This window comes from Eptatretus burgeri, chromosome 2 (genome assembly GCF_056783735.1).
Source record: "Eptatretus burgeri isolate ZD-2024b chromosome 2, Ebu_testis_v1, whole genome shotgun sequence".
NCBI classification, from domain to species: Eukaryota; Metazoa; Chordata; class Myxini; order Myxiniformes; family Myxinidae; genus Eptatretus; species Eptatretus burgeri.
This window is the reverse complement of record NC_140962.1, coordinates 45,399,303-45,420,602: the sequence shown is the minus strand read 5'-3', so window position 1 is coordinate 45,420,602 and position 21,300 is coordinate 45,399,303. Positions and strand designations below refer to the sequence as shown.

At 42.6% G+C, this 21,300-nt stretch overlaps 1 protein-coding gene across 7 annotated transcripts in view; it reads left to right on the top strand.

The window, feature by feature from the left end:
• The window catches only part of LOC147031953 (RNA-binding protein FXR1-like), a 164,470-nt gene that overhangs the window by 45,309 nt on the left and 97,861 nt on the right, over positions 1-21,300 (top strand). For 5 of the 7 annotated variants that reach the window (XM_085869202.1, XM_085869201.1, XM_085869199.1 and 2 more), the window contains exons 3-6: positions 9,117-9,210; positions 16,873-16,944; positions 17,087-17,235; positions 17,861-17,954. In XM_085869202.1, coding sequence (XP_085725328.1) covers positions 9,117-9,210; positions 16,873-16,944; positions 17,087-17,235; positions 17,861-17,954 — 409 coding nt within the window. Of the gene's footprint in view, positions 1-8,885; positions 8,991-9,116; positions 9,213-16,872; positions 16,945-17,086; positions 17,236-17,860; positions 17,955-21,300 lie in introns of those variants that run through there. The other 2 variants (XM_085869203.1, XM_085869204.1) reach the window with 2 other exon arrangements.

The following is a 21,300-nucleotide window of genomic DNA, read 5'->3' as shown; positions in this document are numbered from 1 at the left end:
CTTGATGCCACCCCTCCACATCAAGCTGGGGCTCATAAAGCAATTTGTGAAGGCACTAGATCATGAGTCCGCTGCCTTCAAGCATTTGGAAGTGGTATTTCCGAAGTTGTCGGAGGCAAAAATAAAGGCAGGGGTGTTCGTTGGGCCGCAAATTAAAAAGCTAATGAAGGACCCGGAGTTCTCCGGAAAGTTGTTGGCACCGGAGAAACGTGCCTGGCACAGCTTCGTTGCGGTTGTTCAGGGCTTCTTGGGTAACAACAAGGAAGAAAACTACCGCGAACTGGTCGACAATCTTCTCAAGTCCTACAGGGAGATGGGTTGCAGAATGTCCCTGAAATTGCACACGATGCATTCCCATTTGGATTTTTAAAAATCCAATATGGGAGACTACTCCGAAGAGCATGGTGAGCGCTTCCACCAAGATGTGATGGAATTTGAGAAGCGCTACCAGGGCCAGTATAATGAGCGTATGATGGGCGACGACGTCTGGGGTTTGGTCCGAGAAACCCAGCCTCTTCACCGAAGAAAGAGCAGAAAATCTGTGTGTTTTCAATAAACAGTCTTATCGAATATGTAGTATGCTATATTTTACTTCTGATTAGCATATCCCTGTATGTTTCAACGCTGTTGTATAGTTTCATTTATGTTCAAAGACATTTTTCTGCAATTTTCTTATGTAAATGTGCAATTTTTTTTTATTTTTCAAAAAATCGGTGACATTTCCTTAATAACGATTAGCGACATGAAAGATATGAATTTTCTTCATTCTTACGACCTAATAAAAGACAAACAACCAAAAAATTCACTCAAACAAAATCTTTGTTACATTGTGGAATTATAATCTATGGGACAAAATGACAAAGGTGAAAGTGCTTGGCTGGAATGCAGGGTGTACAACAATAAAGGTAGCATCTGGATCAACTGAAGTCAATTTGAAGGCATCCAATTTCATGATGGCCCGTCTCCTTGTTATCACACGCTCTGCACGTGAGATCAATCTCAAAGAGGTTATTGGAAACTATGAGTTCTCTACGACAAACAGTATGCTAATGAAAGCTGATGGAAGTCTTCATCCATGTGAAGATAAATCACAGTTAATTCATCAACTGGAGGCTCTCGTTGCAGATGAGCCAGTGACAGAGGAACCATCTCCAGAAGAAGTAGCAATCCTAGAGCAAACATGCATAGTCTTCGATGGTATGGCTGTGGTCAATGAACTGATTGTGGCTAAAGAATCAATCAACAAATGCAGTGATCTGGCTAACTACTTTGTGAATGCCATCAATAGGAAGTCCTCTGATTATAGCATCTCATGTGTAGTGTTTGATAACTATAGCATTCAAGCATCAATGAAATACAACACCAGACAAAGACGCACTGGAGGGAGATCATCTCGTACTCCTGATTACAAGATAGATGACTCGACAAAGATTGATGACTTCACTACCTTTCTGCGCAGTACTAAAACCAAGGAGCTGTTGACACTATCTTGCTCAAAAGGTAGCAGAGAACTGTAAGTCACAAGTCACAACAGTAACCCATCTAGGTGTATCCACCAACCAGTCTCCAGCAGATATAGTGGACCTTAACAGTAGCCAAGAAGAAGCAGACACTCTTCTCATCCTGTATGCTGCAGAAATACACAAATCAGGATTCCATGTTCACATATATGCATCTGATACTGATGTGTTGGTCTTGGCATTGTCAGAGTTACCACAGTTGGGTAGTGAAGCAACAGTCATCATGGGTACAAGCACAAACTGACGGCATGTTGAACTGCAAACAATCTATAATGTACTTGGTGCCAGCAAAGTCTCAGCATTAAGAGGATTACATGCAATAAGTGGATGTGACACTACTTGACGAATCTATGGGAAGAGCAAGACTAGCTGGTGGAAAGCATTCACAACAGCAGAAGACAATGTGATCTGTGCTCTGACAGAATTTGGCAAAGGTTAGGAACCTACACCACAAGTACTCACAGGTTGTGAAGATTTCATCTGCAAACTCTTCAATGCCAAGGATGTGTCATATACTGAAGCTAAGGAATTGCGATGGAATGCATTCCGTACCCTGGACGTAAATCAAGGTGTGGAGAAGTTACCACCCACACAAGGTGCCATGGTGGAACACATTCGCCGAGCTCATCTACAGTGCCATGTGTGGCAGGAAGTACTTGTTCCAAAGCCCTGTCGTCTTGACCCAACAAAGCTTGGATGGTATCGAGAATCTCCCAGTGAACTGAAACCAATTCTGTCCAAAATGCCCCCAGCCCCTGAATCAGTTACAGAATTGGTGAGGTGTGGTTGCAGCAAAAGTTTGTGTAATGCTCGTTGTTCTTGCGAGCAAAACAATTTAGAATGCACAGAATTGTGCAAGTGTGAATCCAATCCAGAGAGCTGTATGAATACCCAACAGGACTGCATGTCAGATCAAGAAACTGATTCAGATGAATAACTGTTTTTGCACTTTAAATTTCTTCATATAAGGAAAAATTGCTAATTCAACCCTTACAACAGACTAAAAGTGATATAATTTTTAAATTGGTGACTCAACATCATGGTTAAGGTAATGTAGTTGTAGTTCAATGTGGACAGTGTGTAATTTTACATATTTAGAAATCAACATCATCAAAATCCAACTATTATTGGTCGAGATATGGGCAATAATGTGTTTTTATATAGCAAATTTCAAGATGGCGGCCAGTAATCCAAGATGGCGGCCAAAAAAATGCCAACCTGAATTTTTGATAAATTTATGGTCCATAGTCACTAAAAAATTAGGTTGGCAAAAATTAACCCAAAATTTTGACGATTCTCCAAATGACAACACATCAGCATATACTAGAAATTTGAGTCACACATGTACCACCTGAAAAGGAAGAACCCTATTGATTTTGGGCGTGGCCAGATCCAAGATGGCCGACTGGGGCGGCCATCTTGAAAGAAATGTTTTTTGTAATAAATGGAAAACCGCTTATCTGATTTCAATTATTTTTGATTACTACGTCCCTCACCCCTGGGGAACTTTTTTGAGATGATGACCAAATGGTGTCTTGTTTCCAATTCACCTCCCTCATTATCTGGAATATGTATGACCTTTTTCATTCAATGGCGGGAGATTCCCCATCTCTGATGGTATATTTCCATTTTTCCAATATGGCTGCCACACCACGTGACCTATGAAATCATAATTATCATGAAAACATTCTACATGAGTAGTCACACCAATGGTGAAACTTTCGTCTCAATCCGCCAAGCGATTGCGGAGAAAACCACGAAAGTTCTGTGCGGACAGACAGACAAACGGACCCAAATGCAATACCCTCTCCGAATCCTTCGGTGAGGGTAATTATGCCTTTATGTACACTTTCATTCCAAAACCTTATTTGTTTCAAAAGTGGGTGTTTAAAAAAAAAAAATTTCAATGTTATGCAATTAAGTTTCATACATTATTTCATTGTGCTCGTAGCCGATACAGTACTTGTATATGGTTTCAAAATACAAGAATGAAGGAAATGAAGCTTTCATTGCCCATCTCCACCTCCCCCAACTTTCCTCGTATAATAACACCTTTTGGATTTGTGAGCAGCTATTTTTTATGCCTCCACTGACAAAATAGCCAGATGCATTATTTCAAAATTGTTCCCCCCCCCCCCCCCCCCACAAAATCTGACCAACATTCATTCCTCCCTCCACGTGGTGCAAGCAATGACCAGGAAGATGGTAATAAGTCATCGGAAAAGTACAATGTGGGAGCATTGGTGGATCTTACTTCCTATCTTTAGTAGAATTGCAGACATTTTCAAGTGACAAAAGCACGTTTGTCCTAACTTTCATCTTTCAGCTCAAATATCAGGGAATGACCAGGCAAATGTGTGCTTTATTACCTTCGCAAACTTTGTTGCGAAGGTTATGTTTTGATCGCTGTGTATTTATTTATTTATTTGTGAATATGTGTGTTTGTTTGTTTGTTTGTTTGTTATTCGCATAACTCCAAAAGTATTGAACTGAATCGCAGCAAATTTGGTGGGATGATTGGTTATTATCCGAGGACCATTTGATTAGATTTTGGGAGCGATTGGGTCAAAGGTCAAGGTCATGAAAAGGTAAAAATCGTCTTTTTACCATAGCACGGTCAATTTGTATCCAATTTGCATGCAACTAATGCCAAAATGTTCAGAATTCAATGCCCCATCTTGTGTTATGTGACATGACACAATGACGTAATAACCCTTATTAGCGGTTGGGAGTCAAAGGTCAGGGGGGGGTCACGACATTGCAAAATGTGCGGTTTTAGTCATAACACGGTCAATTCTTATCCGATTTGCATGAAACCAACACCCAAATGTTGACTGTTCTGTTCCCCACACTCAAATACCAATTACAAAATTAAGAGTACAAAGGTCAATGTCGAGGTCATGAAAAGGTCAAAATCGTCATTTTGCCATAGTGCGGTTGATTTTTATCCAATTTGCATGCAACCAATGCCAAAATGTTGTGAATTCAATGCCCAATCTTGTGATATACGATATGACACAATGACGTCATTACCTTTGTTAGCGGTTTGGGTCAAAGGTCAGGAGGGTCAACGACCTTTATTATCATAACGCGGTCAATTCTTATACAATTTGCATGTAAGTAGATTCAAAATGTTTAGAATTCAATTCCCTATCCTGTGATGTGTAATATTTGATTTCTTATAATGTGACCAGTTGTCATCAGATTGACTTGACACCGACACCCAAAAAGGTCAGGGAGTTCATACAGAAATTGTACAATGTATGTGAATCAGTGTCAAACAGCAGGAAATTTAATGTTTTTAAGCCATCATAACACATATGAGATGGCAGATGTGGTATGGGATTAAATACCCTCACAATCAACGGTTTCTGGGGGGGAGGGGGGGGGGCAAAATGTAGCGTTGGCGAAGGTATGCGCTCTACTGAGTGCCCGTTCTAGTTTTTTTATTGTTTCACTTTGACCCATAAAAATGAGAACGTGGGCTTAAATCAAAAATGTAATGAGAATGGCACTCGCGAGAGTGCATACTTCCGCGAGGCTGAACAGTTTACATTTTGGATCCCACTGATAGGCTGGGTCTGGATCTGGACCTTAACCAAAATCCAATCGGCCTCTTCTTGTTACCCACCCAACTCATCCAATTCGTTTTTTCATAATCCATCTACAACTTTTTGAGATATCGTGCTAAATATTGCTTTCCTTTTTTTAAAATTATCTTTATTTTTTGAATGTGAAGAATCACGTTGGAAAAATAAAAAAAATGGGATGCAGTTCTTCACCAAAATATAATCTATTCATTGTTGTCACACACGTAACCTGTCCACAAATTTTCAACGAATCCGTGCATAACTTTTTGAGATTTCCTGCTCACAGACAGACAGACAGAGACCAACAGGGGTGAAAAGAACCTCCATCCACCTTTGGTGGCTCAGTTAAAAAATGGAATCTGCACGTATTGGACCATGGTATCTAAATGCCAAATATTAAGTGGATTTTGAGGTGGGTAGAGTGTGAAGATTTGGATGTGGATGAGTGAGAGGGAGCAAAATAAAACAGATGGATAGGATAGTATGACCAGGTTGCAGGTTTGCCGTGACGGTTCAAGAGAAAGATTGAGATAATCTGCAGCGACTTCTCCGTGGATGCCAAAAATAGTGGAGAGAACAACTATAGACAGACCATGTGTCTCTTCCTCGAAACATCTGCACGCAGATATATCAAGACTGATCGGACTTAAAGATTGTGTAAGGGACACTAATATTTTGCAGTGATTTCACAAACATTAACAATTGGCAGGTGCTTTGGTGTAAAGATGGTGTAACAATTGGCAAGAGTGGCTGAACTTGGCACAGAACATGCTGCCTTTTTGCTTTGAAGCAGAAAGGGGAAATGCCTTCCTTTGCCCCCCTCCCCCACCCCGCTGACTTTTGAAAGCAAAAATCAAAATCCAGGTATTCCACAGATGCACTAAATTCCTTGGGAACCATGAATATGTTCATTCATTTCTCTGGTTTCTTGTTGTATTGGTAGACGTCACAACGTGGTGAAAAAACTTAATGTCAAATGTCTTGCCATTCTTTTTTATGAAAACAAACACAATTTTCTTTGTTTTAACTTGTAATATACTGTAATTTTCATTCTGCCTTCTGCACATGAGAGCAAGAAGATGTTCGGGATTTCAAATGCAATCTCATGAATTCTCCTGTTGGGAACTATTCCGTGCACCATTCATTCTCAGTCTCTCTTAATCTACGAAACACCAAACATATGCTAACCTCTGTGCCATTTCCAATGAACACATTCTTGGTTTTTGTATGTCGCATGGTGTACTAACATGGTGTAAAAATCACTTGTGGATTCCTAGCCTTATTATTCACATTGAAGAGAGTAAAACTTTGATACGATTTCCTGCCTGATTCCTGAAAAAATCATTGATCGGCCACACTCATGAAGTATTGTTGGGGTGGGGTGGAGGAGAGGTCAGTTGGGGAGATATATTAATATAACAAAATTACAGACCTTTTTACAGATGTAATTTTTTGGCTGTGCTGGTGGAGCAATCAGGATATTAAACGTCAACACGGATGGATGTCATGTTGCACCACATGATCCCAGATGTAATAGTAATGTATGCGCAACTGTATTAAACAGTTGATTTCATAGATACACTAGAACGGGCACTCAGTAGAGCGCATACCTTTGCCAACGCTACATTTTGCCCCCCCCCCCCAGAAACCATTGATTGTGAGGGTATTTAATCCCATACATACCACATCTGCCATCTCATATGTGTTATGGCTTAAAAACATTAAATTTCCTGCTGTTTGACACTGATTCACGTACATTGTACAATTTCTGTATGAACTCCCTGACCTTTTTGGGTGTCGGTGTCAAGTCAATCTGATGACAACTGGTCACATTATAAGAAATTATTTTCTGGCATTTTAGGGGCATTTAGCACACGAGTTTCTGTTTTTCTAAATAAGCTATTTATTGTGAACAAACAAACATTCATTGTACAAAAATGACGATTTTGACCTTTTCATGACCTCGACCTTGACCGTTGTACTCTTAATTTTGTAATTGGTATTAGAGTGTGGGGAACAGAACAGTCAACATTTTGGTGTTGGTTTCATGCAAATCGGATAAGAATTAACCGTGTTATGACTAAAACCGCACATTTTGCAATGTCGTGACCCCCCCCCCCCGACCTTTGACTCCCAACCGCTAATAAGCGTTATTACGTCATTGTGTCATGTCATATATCACAAGATGGGGCATTGAATTCTGAACATTTTGGCATTAGTTGCATGCAAATTGGATACAAATTGACCGCGCTATGGTAAAAAGACGATTTTGACCTTTTCATGACCTTGACCTTTGACCCGATCGCTCCCAAAATCTAATCAAATGGTCCTCGGATAATAACCAATCATCCCACCAAATTTGCTGCGATTCAGTTCAATACTTTTGGAGTTATGCGAATAACAAACAAACAAGCAAACACACATATTCACAAATAAATAAATAAATAAATACACAGCGATCAAAACGTAACCTTTGCAACAAAGTTTGTGAAGGTAAATATAGAAAGGTAATACAAACGGCATGGACTGACACAATCGAAAGGACCCTGACTGAGACTGATGATGGGAAAAGCAGACCGGGTTGCACAAACCCCACAGATATACAAACTTGAGAACATAATCAATAGGAATAGTATTGAATAATTATCCATGGAGCTCGTAAAGAAAAAAAATCTGGCATTCCAGACTGTTGTGGATTTATTTGATTTGAGGTCGTATATTTAAGGAGTTCTATTCTAGACATCTAGAAATAGAGCTCCTCTTCGGGATATTAATATCTCGTTAAATTATCAGCAAAACCCGGTTGGTTCACAAATGACCTTCAAGGAAGTAATAAGTTTTTCTTTCCAGTTGGTACACACACACACACACACACACACACACACACACACACACACACACACACACACACACACACACACACACACACACACACACACACACACACACACACACACACACACACAATGCTTTTCTGAGCAAATTGGGATGGGCACATTCTGCACTCAAGTTCAGAACGATGTCAAGACCCATATTGGGGTGAGGGGGGTGGGGTTTGGAGAACAACGATTGTCCCCATTAAGCAGCGAATGCCTAAAATTGACTTCATTCTGCTATTAGTGCCAGTTGGCCACATTATCAAGACAAATTACAGGGGTTCAAGCTTGGTTCTGTTCCCTTGATGTTCATTTTTATTAATTTATTCATTATTTGGCATCAGTGTGTTTTGAAGGAGCAGTGATTATTATTTTTTTTTTAATCAAGAAGCAACAGAGCTTGCAATTGTCACACCTGCGTCAAATTCAGCAGATCACATGGAAGGACGGTGCCAAATATGGAAATATCACAGTGCAAACATGCCTGTGTTGAGGCCAGCATCACTTCATCCCGATTGTGATGTGCTGGACATGTAGTTTGAAATGGCAATCGTCGCTCTCAAATGTCGTGTTCTTCAGTGAACTTGCCAATAGAAAACTCGATCAGGGAGACGAAAAGTAGTGTAAATGGCATGTTTGAGCTCTGCACATTCTGCTGGAGTCATGGGGGAAAGTTTGCTCAAAATCCTTCAGAGTGGAGAGGAGTAGTTAGAAAAAGCATCTGGAGTTCATTGAGCAAGGTCAGAGAGACAGATACCAGCTGAAGACGTGTCAACGCCTCTTAGCTACTTGTGTTTTACTGCGACATCTGTGGAAGAATTTAATTTCAGACTTAGCCTTTACTCACCACCTGAGATTTCAACATCGTGTTTTTATTTTGTTTTTTCTCTTCCATTGAGGTCATTGTCGATTTGACAAACTGCCATCAACCCCAGTACAGTGAACACTGGATTGCTCACCATTGTCAACCCACTGCCATCAGGATTTGAACAGTCGATTAACAGGTTACAATCTAGAAGCTCAGTTAGTTGAGTGAACCCAAACATTGTATCACTTTATTAAAGATGTACCTCGTATTATGCCACTTTGCTAACGTGCACCAATGCTTTGTCTTCCTTCTGCTGTCTTAGCTGGCAACCTGAGCGTCAGATCCCCTTCCAAGATGTGCGGCTGCCCCCACCTGCAGATTACAGCAAGGAGATACAGGAAGGTAGTGAAGTAGAGGTGAGTAATTCCAATAGGCTGAGGTTTGTGAGATGAATGGGTTTGTGTGGTTGTGTCGCCTGATAAAAATCCACAGATTTTGTACTTTAACTCAGTATTAATCTTTGGAGATGAATGTACCTTTTTCCTCAGGGGCCAAACCATCTTCACATTATTTTGGCATTGGACAGAAGTTGAAGTGGTAAAGGGTTGGATATGTATCTAAAACTATACATATATATATATATATGTATGTATGTATGAATGCGTATGTATGTATGTACATACACACACACACACACACACACACACACACACACACACACACACACACACACACACACACACACACACACACACACACACACACACACACCTGCAGATTTTGTGGCTTTTTTTTTCATTTTGGTGATGACAACTAGCCAACCTCATTCAAACAGGTTCAAAGTTGCACGAGGACTTCCTCGACACCCTGTCTATATACTGTTGTGTCAAACGTGTCCATTAACACAGACTGTCTGAGCCGGATGGTCGAAGACCACCGTGGTCCGTGGATGCCAAAAGGTTACTGGGTTTGTAATAATTGCAATGCATTCTTCATAATTACGCACACGAAAGGAGAAAAAAAAAGCGGGGGAGGTATGCTTCTCTTGGTTGACTGGTTTATTAGGTCATCTCTACCGAGATGACCCAATAAAGCTGGACCAAATGTCCCTACGTCCGTTCGTACGTCCGTCAACAATTTTTCTTTCCGATCTTAATGAAACTTCGCATGTGGGTAGAGGTCGATGAGTGTTGCACAACGATATAACTTTTGTCCGGGTTCAAGGTCAGGGACGAGGTCACGTAAGTTATAAAAATCGCCATTTTCAAAACCTATCTAGTCTGCCATTCTACAAGATATTCGGCAACTGTTTATTGATTATGATAGTAAAAAACTACCAAAATCACGAATCACTGCTCATCTTCACTCTTTCATTCCTCTTTTTTCCCGCCTTTGGAATAAACTTCCTCACTCTATTCTTTCCCATTCTTCCCTCCAGGCTTTCAAAACAGCTGTTCACCACCACCTCTTATCTTCCCCCATCCAAATCCTCGATCTTTTCTACCCCCGATAATCCACCCAAGCCCACTTCCTTCAATTCTCCTGCTTTCCTTCCTGAAAGTCCCTGTAATGTCCATCTTCTCCTCGCCATGTTCCCCGTCCCATCCCCATCCCTCTCCCTTCCACAGTTCACCTGTGTCTGTTCCCCAATGTTTTGTCCCTTCCACTCCCACCCCTCTTGTCTCATGCCTCCTTGCTGTGAGTTGTGTGTTAGCTCTCATACGAGCCTCGACCAAGGTATACAAAAAAAAAAAAAAAAAAAAAAAAAAATATTATCTTGTATCGAACCGGACAGATTTTTGAATTTCCTTCCCGTTTGATCGTCACGTGATCTGGAAGATGGCCAAAAACGCCGATGCGATTCGCAAAGAAGGAAGAAAGGAGAAATGAAATGAAATATAAAACACATTTTTAGCCTTTTATATTTATACATTTTCTGCCGAAGGTGCAAAAGTTTCAAAACCCGAAATGTAAACGTCGGCATTTATTTTCAAAATATAATTTCGTGCGCGCGCGCCAAAATGCCGAGTCATCTTTAACCAAACTGCGTAGTAGAACTGTGCAGTAGTCCGGTCATGGCGTCTGAGCAGTGGCCAGCGTGGTTCAGATTGACTGGTTTCTGTGTCGAAGGTGATTGTTAAGAAGTATGTCTGCGGTATAAATTCGAGTGACTGTATTGGTGATTTAATCACGCAACATCTTGACAACGAATATTCTGGCCGAACGATTGCATCAATTCAGTGCATCAGCAGGGATAATTCGCAGGCTCCTCTCGATCGTGCCGATATCTAACATAATCACCGGCGGACATAGGGCTGCAGGCTGTGGGGCGAGGCCACGGATCCCGGATGAGGGGATAAGTGATAAATTATGCTACATGCTTCGGGCTTTCTGATTAATATATCAATGAGTACATTCCATAATGAATGAATTAATAATTAATGAATCTGGCATACAAAATGTTTTGTCATACCTGACATGTTACTTTGTGCAGTGTCATGAAACTTCTGTGGAATTAATAATTAATGAATTTGCGAGCTCTAACGATTTTTCAAACCTCAATATCTCTATAAATACTTGACCAATTTTCATTCTGAAAGTTGTATTATAATCAGTGAAGAATAATCTACGAGATTATCATAATCTCCGAGAGCTAAGCCTATTTTTTTCGTTTTTTTTTCTACAACCGAAAGTGAAATGTCCCTAGATAGTGGACGGACCAGAAAACCACGTATTGCACTTACTGGTGATTCTGTTGTGTTAATCCGGGTACTAAATGAACAATACATATTTATTAATTGTGTCATTAGTAGTATTATCCTAGTGTATCTCTGTGAACTATTTCAATCTAAACGGTTAGTTTCGACTGTTTCGCGGTTACCTGAACTGAACATTGAGAACTTGTGGTACTATAGAGATGACCGTCACCCCCACACGGGGGTAATTTGTTTACAAAGTATTCGGGGAAAATGGAGGATGGGACGAACAATAAATAATGGCACAGATCTGACGGTCGACACACAGACAGGAATGAAAGGGGAAAACAAACACTATCTTACATGCAACTTAAATAAATAAATACTCTGTTAATGGTACTAAATACTGGATTCGCATAACGAAGAAGAACAGAGCAGGTGAGGACTTGAGGCTGGCATGAGCTGGTTATGGCTACAGGATGATGATGGTCGTGCAGAGCGAAGTGCAGCAAGGGGTGGAAGAGAGAGAGTAAAAATGTGCTGAGAAGTGATGAGGCGAGGCTGTGAGGCAGTGGTGGCCAAGCTAAGGGAGAGTGTGGACCCCGTCTTTTCCACCTCCAGGACGACTCCCTGTGCACGGTTGGTCACTCATTGGTCACCCGCTTCAAGTGTGTGGCACTGCCTTTTTGGCCGTCCCGCCCTTCTCCAAGACTCCACAACTGTCTTTATTGCTGTGGCTTGCAGTTCGCCGACCAAAGTGTACGCGATGGTTCCAATGGAAAGCACGTCACACTTTTTCATGCGCCTTTGTTGTTAAATGCCAAAATCTTCCACCTGTCCTCGCCTGTTACAGGAGGTTATGCACAGCAATCTTTCCCTATTTTGCTCTTTAATGGATGCTCACTACCTCCTCAAGATGACTGACTTCTGACAAGCGTCAAATACAAGAGTAACTCTATCCTACTAGAACACACGGCCCAATCTAAAGTCTTAGTACGATATATCTGTGCATCCCCCTCTTCCACGCAACCCAGCCCACTCCATGGACCGAAGACTCCTGCCAAGGTTCTCCATCGGCAACCCAAGATTCCAGCCTTAACACATACTGTCATACACCTAATTATCTTATCCACAAAATTAGAGCGTGATTTGGGTGGGTGAGCCACAGCCACTTTACCTCAACTTATTAATGCTCTATCCACTTTATTTCAATAAATTTAATAATCATGATGTACAAAAAATTCCATATACAAAGGTTATTCATTCATTATTTTTCATCTTCTGCTCCGTGGTCATTGGTTGTTCATGGGTGGGAGAAAAGAAGCCAAAACTCAAGTATAAAACAGGCAGGCCTCCCTTAACCCTTTTTTTTTTATGCCCGGTGCCATACATATAGTACACCTAAATAAAAGAGTCTCCCCATAATTCTCATTGCAGAAAACAGATGGTTTATGTGTCTGATCACAGAGGAGACGTCCAAGTTTAATTTTCCAAGAAGAGAAGTTTCCGACACTACATATTTTGGAACGATGATGCAATACTACTGTTGCAAATGCTACAATCTACAATTGGGCACAAAAGAGTTGACTGACAATTTCATTTAACCATTTCCAAATATAATCCATCGACCTACCAGGTCACCTCGTGGATGTCACCTGCTCCAGCTGTCAGCTGAACCCAAATACCGAATTTAGTAACTTCTAGGGCTAATTTTGCAGCATATCTGCCTTCCAAAGTGCATGTCAAGTCACACGTGACCGAGTAGAACATTCCCATATCCACAGCACAATACCGATAACCAATCATATTGTTGCGAATTCACGCCCGCCGGCGTGCGATCGGCCACGTAACTCGAATCGTGGCACGTCGCCCACCGGACGGACAATTCAGTCGTGACCGTCTTGGAACAATGCGGGAGCTAGTCACGGGTGGGTCTTTCGACCTCACCACAATCGTGCCAATCGGCCACCCGCATCGGATAGGGTTGTTCGCCGAACTCGACCTACCGAAGTACCTACGTGGATGGTTAATCGGGCGATCGTACCTCGCCGCAGGTCGACTTCGGACACGAACCGCTTAAACGGTTCGTTCCGTACTGCAGAGATAACCGGGTGGAGTTATCGTCGACCTCGACGGTTCAGATTAGTTCCCGGGAACTTACACCCACTACCAATCTCTTACGCGATGCAGGATGGAGAGTCAATAAAAAGAAAGGAGACGAAGCAGAGTGGGAACAGTTCAACAAGCAAGCATTTTATTGCGCGACACACGGACACAAAGCAAGCACGTATATTCAGTCACAGTAACAATAATACAACAAAAGCAAATGCAGAGTTAAAACCGAATAAAAGCAAGGGTTTATTTACATGCACGGCAACACTTACACAGTTCTACTTTACGGACGGCACCACCACAAGCATTTGCACAAAAAGCAAAGGAAAAAGAAAAGAAGTCGCGACTTCCCTTTTCGTGGCTGGTGAGTCCTTCTCCCACGACCGTCAGAGTGCTCGCGCCTGGCCCCGACCTCTCTTGTGGACGGCGAACCCTCTCCGGCACTCCTCGTCCGGATGCACAGGTCCACCTCACAACCGGCGCTGCCGCATCTCCCGTCCGTGCCTCCATTGACAGGCCGCTCGCCAAGCCGCGAGCGCAGGACCTTTTCCCCCGACAAGACAAGCAGCGCCAAGAAGAAGACGACGTCCAGCCCAGAAGCTCAAATAACCCGAAGAACACAGGAACTCGCGAAGACAAGGAGACAGGAAGCCTCGAAGACTACTCTACTCAAGGTCCGTGCTGTCCGCCTTTTGTAGCACGGGGCTCCGCCCTTCGCTCCGCCCCGTTTTTGGCCCCACCTCCCTTTGAGCTTCTTGGAGAAGCCTCTCGAAGGGGGGCGTGCCCTCTCGCTCTCCCTCCACCCCGCCCCATGCGGGGGCCGGGGGGAGTCAGTTTTTGGCTCAGGGCCAGAGAATTATTCCCCCAAAAAGAGGCCCCCACCTTTTCTCACCTTTGACCCCCCCCCCCCGGCTCGGATCGCATTTCCCCCACACCGAGCGTGGAGAATTTAGACGGGAGAAACAGGCGGGAAAAACCCCCGAGCATCGTTGGTGGTTTTTGTTCTTCCGCGGAGCTCGTAACCGCACGGGGCCTATTGAATGGCGAGTGGCGAAGATGTGGTAGCGTAGGTGGTCACAGTTGGCGTGATTGTAGTGTGGTTGGCGCTGTGGTGGGGATGGCGTGGTTGTTGAGATGCTGTTTGTTTGAAATAAAAGATAGAACAGAAAAATTACTAACTCAAAGCGTCGCAGCCCGGATGGATCACATAAATTCCCTCTATACAATGGGTGTGGGCTTAACTACACATGGACCTATCGAGATATCTCACCTGAGGACTCTTTATGGTGTAATGCGAATTTCCACAACCGTAACAATATCTAAACCAACACTGCGCGCGCATACACACACACACGCACAGGCACACACGCACACGCACATGCACACACCTGAGCAGGGCCATAACATCACAATTACCTGAAGATGTAGTCTTAACTCGGCAGCAGGTAGGTCCTATGATGTGTCGGTCGGGTGTGTAGTGTGTGCGTGTCTGCAGTAAAACAAAGGTCCCCAAACTTTTTTTTTCTTGGGACCCTCCCTTGACTTCCCACTCTCCAGCAACACAGCAGCTCCTTTAGTTGTACACCCTGCCAGAAGGGGTCACCCAAAAGGGTCGCTGAGGGTCTTTCAGCCCTCTGGCTGACCGATTTGACTCTCCTACCAGTGGCTGCTCCATTCCTAGTCACTTGCTGGATCAATGGGGGGAGGCCACAGTCCACCTGCGGACATGCATAACCTCCCCACCCATAAACCTAACATGCAATGTTCCCTCCTCAGCTACCATTCATCCGACCCACACATGGAGAACACGCTAAAGAATGTGTTCCTAATTGCCATGGCCTACATACATGCCAAATTGCCAATACAGTAAGACCCTGACATTCACGAGGGATGCGTTCCTGAAAAATGTCATGAATGTCGAATCTGCGAATGTCACAGGACATTTGTTTCAATGGGGAGAAAGGGGGATTGGTTCCCAGTGGTTCGAGATGATTCATAAGGGATAATTCAAGACGTTTACAAACACAAATGCACACATACAATTTCATTAAAATTCCTTATGAATCCAAAAAACAACAGCAACAGCAGGTTGAAAATCGCAGCGCGCCCATTTTCGAAAGCACCCTTCCTCTACTCAACCCCAACATACCCTGCAAAAATGGATTTACTCGGACAAGGCGTTCTCCTCGAAATTGACGGAAACCAAAAGTTGACAGACGGACGGACACCCGCCCGGGCAACGACTATGACGACAATACCCCTTAGCCAATTCGGGCTGAGGGGTAAAAAGTAAATTTAGTGTCATTCCAATTTGTCACGAGGGGGGTTGGTCAATATCAGCAGTGCCTGTTGCATTTTTTTTTCCCTTTTTCATTCCAATTTTTCCCAGCCCCTCTTTCCAAACTTGAGGGCTCATTAATCACAGCGGACTATCTGTGGAGGGTTATACGGGCCTCTCTGGGCCTTTCCCAATGAAACTTTCAGTTTAGTAGCACAACTTTACATGTATGTTCCAGTTGGTTGGCTGATGGTGGTAATCAGATCCAGGTCCTTGCGTTTTACTCGCATCCATTGACCAGCCCATCATGGCGGGTCACCACATGCTAGACTGTCCCAGAACCTCAGGGAGAGGCTGCTGGACCACATACCCAGGCGGACACCTCCTCAGCCCTCCCTGGCCCTTGGCAATGCCGCCACCAAGGCGCGGCCCCGCAACAACTCTCCTTCGTATTCACGTCGCACCTTTGCAGGGATTTGGGAGGTACCACCTCGGACCCTCAGAGGTCTTATCCCTTTCTGGCAACCCTACTGGCCCGAGACTACTGCCTAATAAGTACCCTCGTGTGTGCGTGTGCATGCACGTCTGTCTGTCTGTCCACAATTTTCTCACTTGTAATTAGATGGAACAACCAATCGCTTCTTACCAAATCAATTATCCCCAGGTTACTAGGATTTTCATAATTAACCACCTGCTCTTCTAGCCAAAGAAAGCTGCATAAAGCTTCACAAGATAAGCCCTTTACTGTTTCAAACCCCACATGGTGTGCTCTATAGCTGCAGACATTCACAAGTGCAGCACATCCATGAGGAGCACACACACATCTGATGACTTGCCATACATGTCTTGCCATATAAGCACATAAATTGAATCACCCTGTATGAGCTTTCAATTAAAATGTGGAAGGTGAAGCGGCCTTTGTTTGTTTTTGGGAGGTAGTATTTGATGGCTGTTGAGTTGGACTTAAGCTCTTGTGCTGCATTGGTTTGCAGGTTTTTTCTCGAGCAAACGAGCAGGAACCATGTGGTTGGTGGCTTGCTCGCGTCCGCATGATAAAGGGTGATGTAAGTTTTCTTCAATCATTTTTTTTTCCAAGTATTACTTGTTATGTGAGACCTGTGTCTCTCGGTATGGCCTTGTGATGGATGTAGATGAAAACAAAATCTTATTGCAAAGGACAATGCCGTCCCATGCCTTTGCCCACAGTTTTACGTGATTGAGTATGCAGTCTGTGACGCTGCATTCAGTGAGATCGTCATGCTGGAGCGTCTCCGTGCAGTCAACCCCAACAAGCCCATCAGCAAAGACACCTTCCACAAAATTGTGGTTCCTGTCCCTGACGATTTGCAAGATGAGTGAGTTCTCTTTGGCACACTCATCTATTTGCTTGTTTAATGTGTTTTATAATACTATAGTTCTGTCTAAAGCTATAGATAGTTTGTTGTGTCGGTGTACTTGAGTGGATATAGCTGGTCACTGCCACATTTGCAGCAACGTCGCATCTAGTATGAGGCCTGTGTGCAGCAATCGCTAGTTTCGTTGTACTCCCTCTTTTCTGAAGTCGTGATACGACATGAAGCTGCAAAAATTTCCTCCCTAGTGCATGTCAACACAGTATTATTGCTCATTGTCCGCTCATGCACGAGTGGGGTTTTTTGTGGTTTTTTTTTGGCTTTATTTTTTTTTCTCTGCTCTCATGTCACAAGGCAGGTTTATGTCACAATTTTCTCCCTGAAAAGAATTGGGACCATTGCGAGCTCGTCAAGTTCTCAGTTTTTGCATATAGCGCGATATTATGTTCGCACATTACCATTTCCTTTGCAGTACATTGTCGTAAGTTTGAGTGAGGAAATCTGATTGTGATATATTATAGTCCTCACTCGAACCTTTTACATGTTACACATTGTTACCTAGTTTGTTTGTTTTTTTTTTCTCAAGTGCAAGCCTCTGTTCACATTATGATGCATTGATCTCGTGTAGGTGTGCTGAGGAGTCTGTTCATCGGGATTTCAAGAAGGCTATTGAAGCTCATTCGGTCGTTTACAAGGGCGACGACAAGCACCTTATCATCATGGTGAGGCTTCTAATAGTCGTTACCCTCATACATAGCACCTTCAAATACACCCGTGGTTAATGGTACAGTACAGTTAATGAACAATGGTACAGTGGCCTGCAAAAGTATTCACCCCCTCCCAATAATGCCACATTTAGATGAATTACAAATTATGCAGAAACTATTTTTCCAGGTGAACTTTGTTTATTCATAACTGAAGAGATTCTTTACGTGAAAATTTTTCTAGTTCTGCCAAGTTTGATGGGGATCGTCGATGGACTGCAATCTTCAAGTCTCACCATAATGTTCAATTGGGTTCAAGTCAGGACTTTGACTGGGCCACTGAAGAACATTTATTTTCTTCTTATTCAGCCAGTCCAGCGTGGCTTTCGCTTTGTGCTTCAGATCATAGTCCTCCTGAAATGTGAATCTCCTACCCAGTTTCAGATTCATGGCTGACTCAAGCAGGTGTTCATTAAGGATTCTCCTGTACTTTGCACCATCCATTGTCCCTTCTATCCTGACAAGTTTGCCAGTCTCTGTTGATTAAAAGCAGCCCGTAACATGATGCTGCCACCACCATACTTGGCAGTCGGGATGGTGTTGACTGGGTGATGGTGCAGTGTTAGGCTTGCTCCAGACGTAACGCTTTGAATTTAGACCAAAAAGTTCAATTTTTGTCTCATTTAACCACAAGACGTTTCTCCACATGCCTGCAGTATCATTAAGATGTTTTTCACAAACTCCATACGAGGTTTTAAATGTGTCTTTTTCAGTAATGGCTTCTTTCTTGCTACCTGTCCATAGAGGCAAGTTTTGTGAAGGGAATGGGATATTGTTGATTGATGAACACTGAACTCCATCTTGGACATAGAGCCTTGCAGATCTTTCAGTCATTGTTGGATTTACAGTGACATCCCAAACCAGTTTCCTGCTTGCCCAGTTAGTGAGTTTGGATGGGCAACCTGATCTGGGTCGAGTCTGGGTGGTATGATAACTCTTCCACTTATTCATGATGGATTTCACCGTACTCAAAGGGGTGATGAGTGAATTTGAAATCTTCTTATAATCCTCTCATAAATAGTGCTTCTCCACCACTTAATGTCTGACTTCTTCTGAAAGTTCCTTGTACTTTAAATTTGCCTTGATGGTTGATCATGTGAGTTGCACCTTAAAACTCCTTAGATATGTGGGGTAGCTTAATTTTTAAAGTTAAACCACTGATTACATGCAGGTGAAACAGATTGCACTTATTTTCTAACCTTTCAAACAAATAATTTCCTCCTGAAGTGATTTAGGGTTAATTAGGCCCAGGGTTTGAATACAACTGAGAATCATCTGATTTTTCTTTGTTGATCTATCTTATTCACATTTTATCTGCATTTCTTTTAGCCTTATCACTTTGGAGTAGATTGTGAAGACTATATATTAAGTTTGATTTGAAAGAATCATGAAATAAGCTCAGGTGGCATCAAAATGTGAAAACTTTGGAGGGAGGTGAATACTTTTTCAGGCCACTGTATGTGCAGTATTAGTGGAATTGTCAACTGAATTCCACTTGCGATTGTAATTACCACATGGTGTATCTATCTGCATGAAGGCCAGCCAAACTTCAACCTCATTTAAATTAACAGGGTGGTGGGGAAAGGGAGGAATGTGTTCAAATGCTTCACGCTTTCTCAGTTGTTACGATCGCCTAATGTATAAGGATGCCAATGACAGTATTTTAATGCCAGTGCTTACGCTGTGTGGCTATAAGATGGAATGCTTTTGCTTTCATTTCTGTGGGCATGTATTTGGGGCAGCTAAAGTTCAATTTAATTGTGTGGAATGGAGGGGGCATAGGTGGGGTAAGTTTAAGGGTGTGTTGAAAAGTAATGCCTCCTATTCTTCTCCTTAGGTAAAAGAGTGAAACAGACAGATACTAACATCAGTCTTTATTCTACCATCGTGCTTATTTCTCAACATAATCACCACTGCGGTCCACACATTTCTGTCAATGTTCGAGTCGTTTTGTGTTGCCGTCACGATAGAACTGTCGACTTCACCAGTGCTTCACAGCAGCCTTGACATCATCGGAAGTGGTCACAATCGTATGCACTCGCTCATGTGAAATTCCAAACTGAGTAGCAAGAGTCTTCTGATGTATGTGCCGGTTCCCTTTGATAAACTGATCGGCGTGTTGTTGGGAGCTGTACCTGTGGCCATTAATGGTCTCCCGCAACACTGCTTATCTTTCAGGTCCGTTTGTCGAGCGTCACTTTCTTTGGTGTGCTGAGCCCATCGATGGCACTCGCATCAATGCAATCATCATACACAACTTTCATTCGTCGATGAATGTTGATAGGAGCCACGTTCTCTGCTGTTAGAAGCTCAATAACTGCACGCTGCTTTAACCACACTCACAACGTCGTGCTGCCATCTTTACTCCCATAGCACTGAGACATCGAGTGTCAGAATCATGAAACTTCACATCTAGTGGTGGGAAGAACTTATGTGCTGACTGTGCTTTGTTTCATTAGAATATCTTTACCCTTTTGTGGAGAAAAACAATTGCAGGCATTCTTTTCAACATGCCCTTGCAGGGGTTTCCTTATTTTTTGGAGTAGGAGGGTTACCATTAAAAAGTAGCAGGTTTCCTTCACCGTGAGCAAAGCGAGCGCAGCTGTATGGCCGGGGTCCAGGGCCTGCCGAGGGCCCTGGAAGCCGGAGGATCCTAGATGGCTGGATGATGCATTCTAGCATGATTTCTGACATGAAATAGTTCTCATATTATCATGTAATGTAATGTAATGAAATGTACTCACTAAATGTAATGAAAATTGCTTGGATGTTAAGCAGTAGAGTCACTGAAAATAGTCCAAATGCATTCATCACTGTGAGAAACTGCTTTGCAAAAGGGCCGACCATTAGCCAGAGGTTGAGGGCCACCTCAAACAATGACAACACCTAAACTTCACAACTCCCTAAATATCTGATGAACTATTTAAGCATAGGGAAGCTAAGTATTATATTTGTAAATTTTCTTTCATTCATTTTATGCATATTTTCCCTCTTCAATTTTATTTTACTTTGTTAAATATTGTTTATTATTATTTTATTGTGTTTTGTTTTGATTCAATAAACAGCTCAAACTAATAACTTTAGACTAGTTTATTGTTTGAAAACGAATGATAAACATGTATTTAACTTCACTCGTTTTCGGATAATTTCTTTATTTGATGTCAGCTAGCTTCAATTGGTCAACCAATCAAACAGTCTTAAGTGTAAATACTGCGTCAGTCACAATCCCAATTTTGTTAAACTTCCACCTTACATTATCCGCCAATATCGTGTTGTTATACCGTCAAGAAAAGCTCGCAAGTCT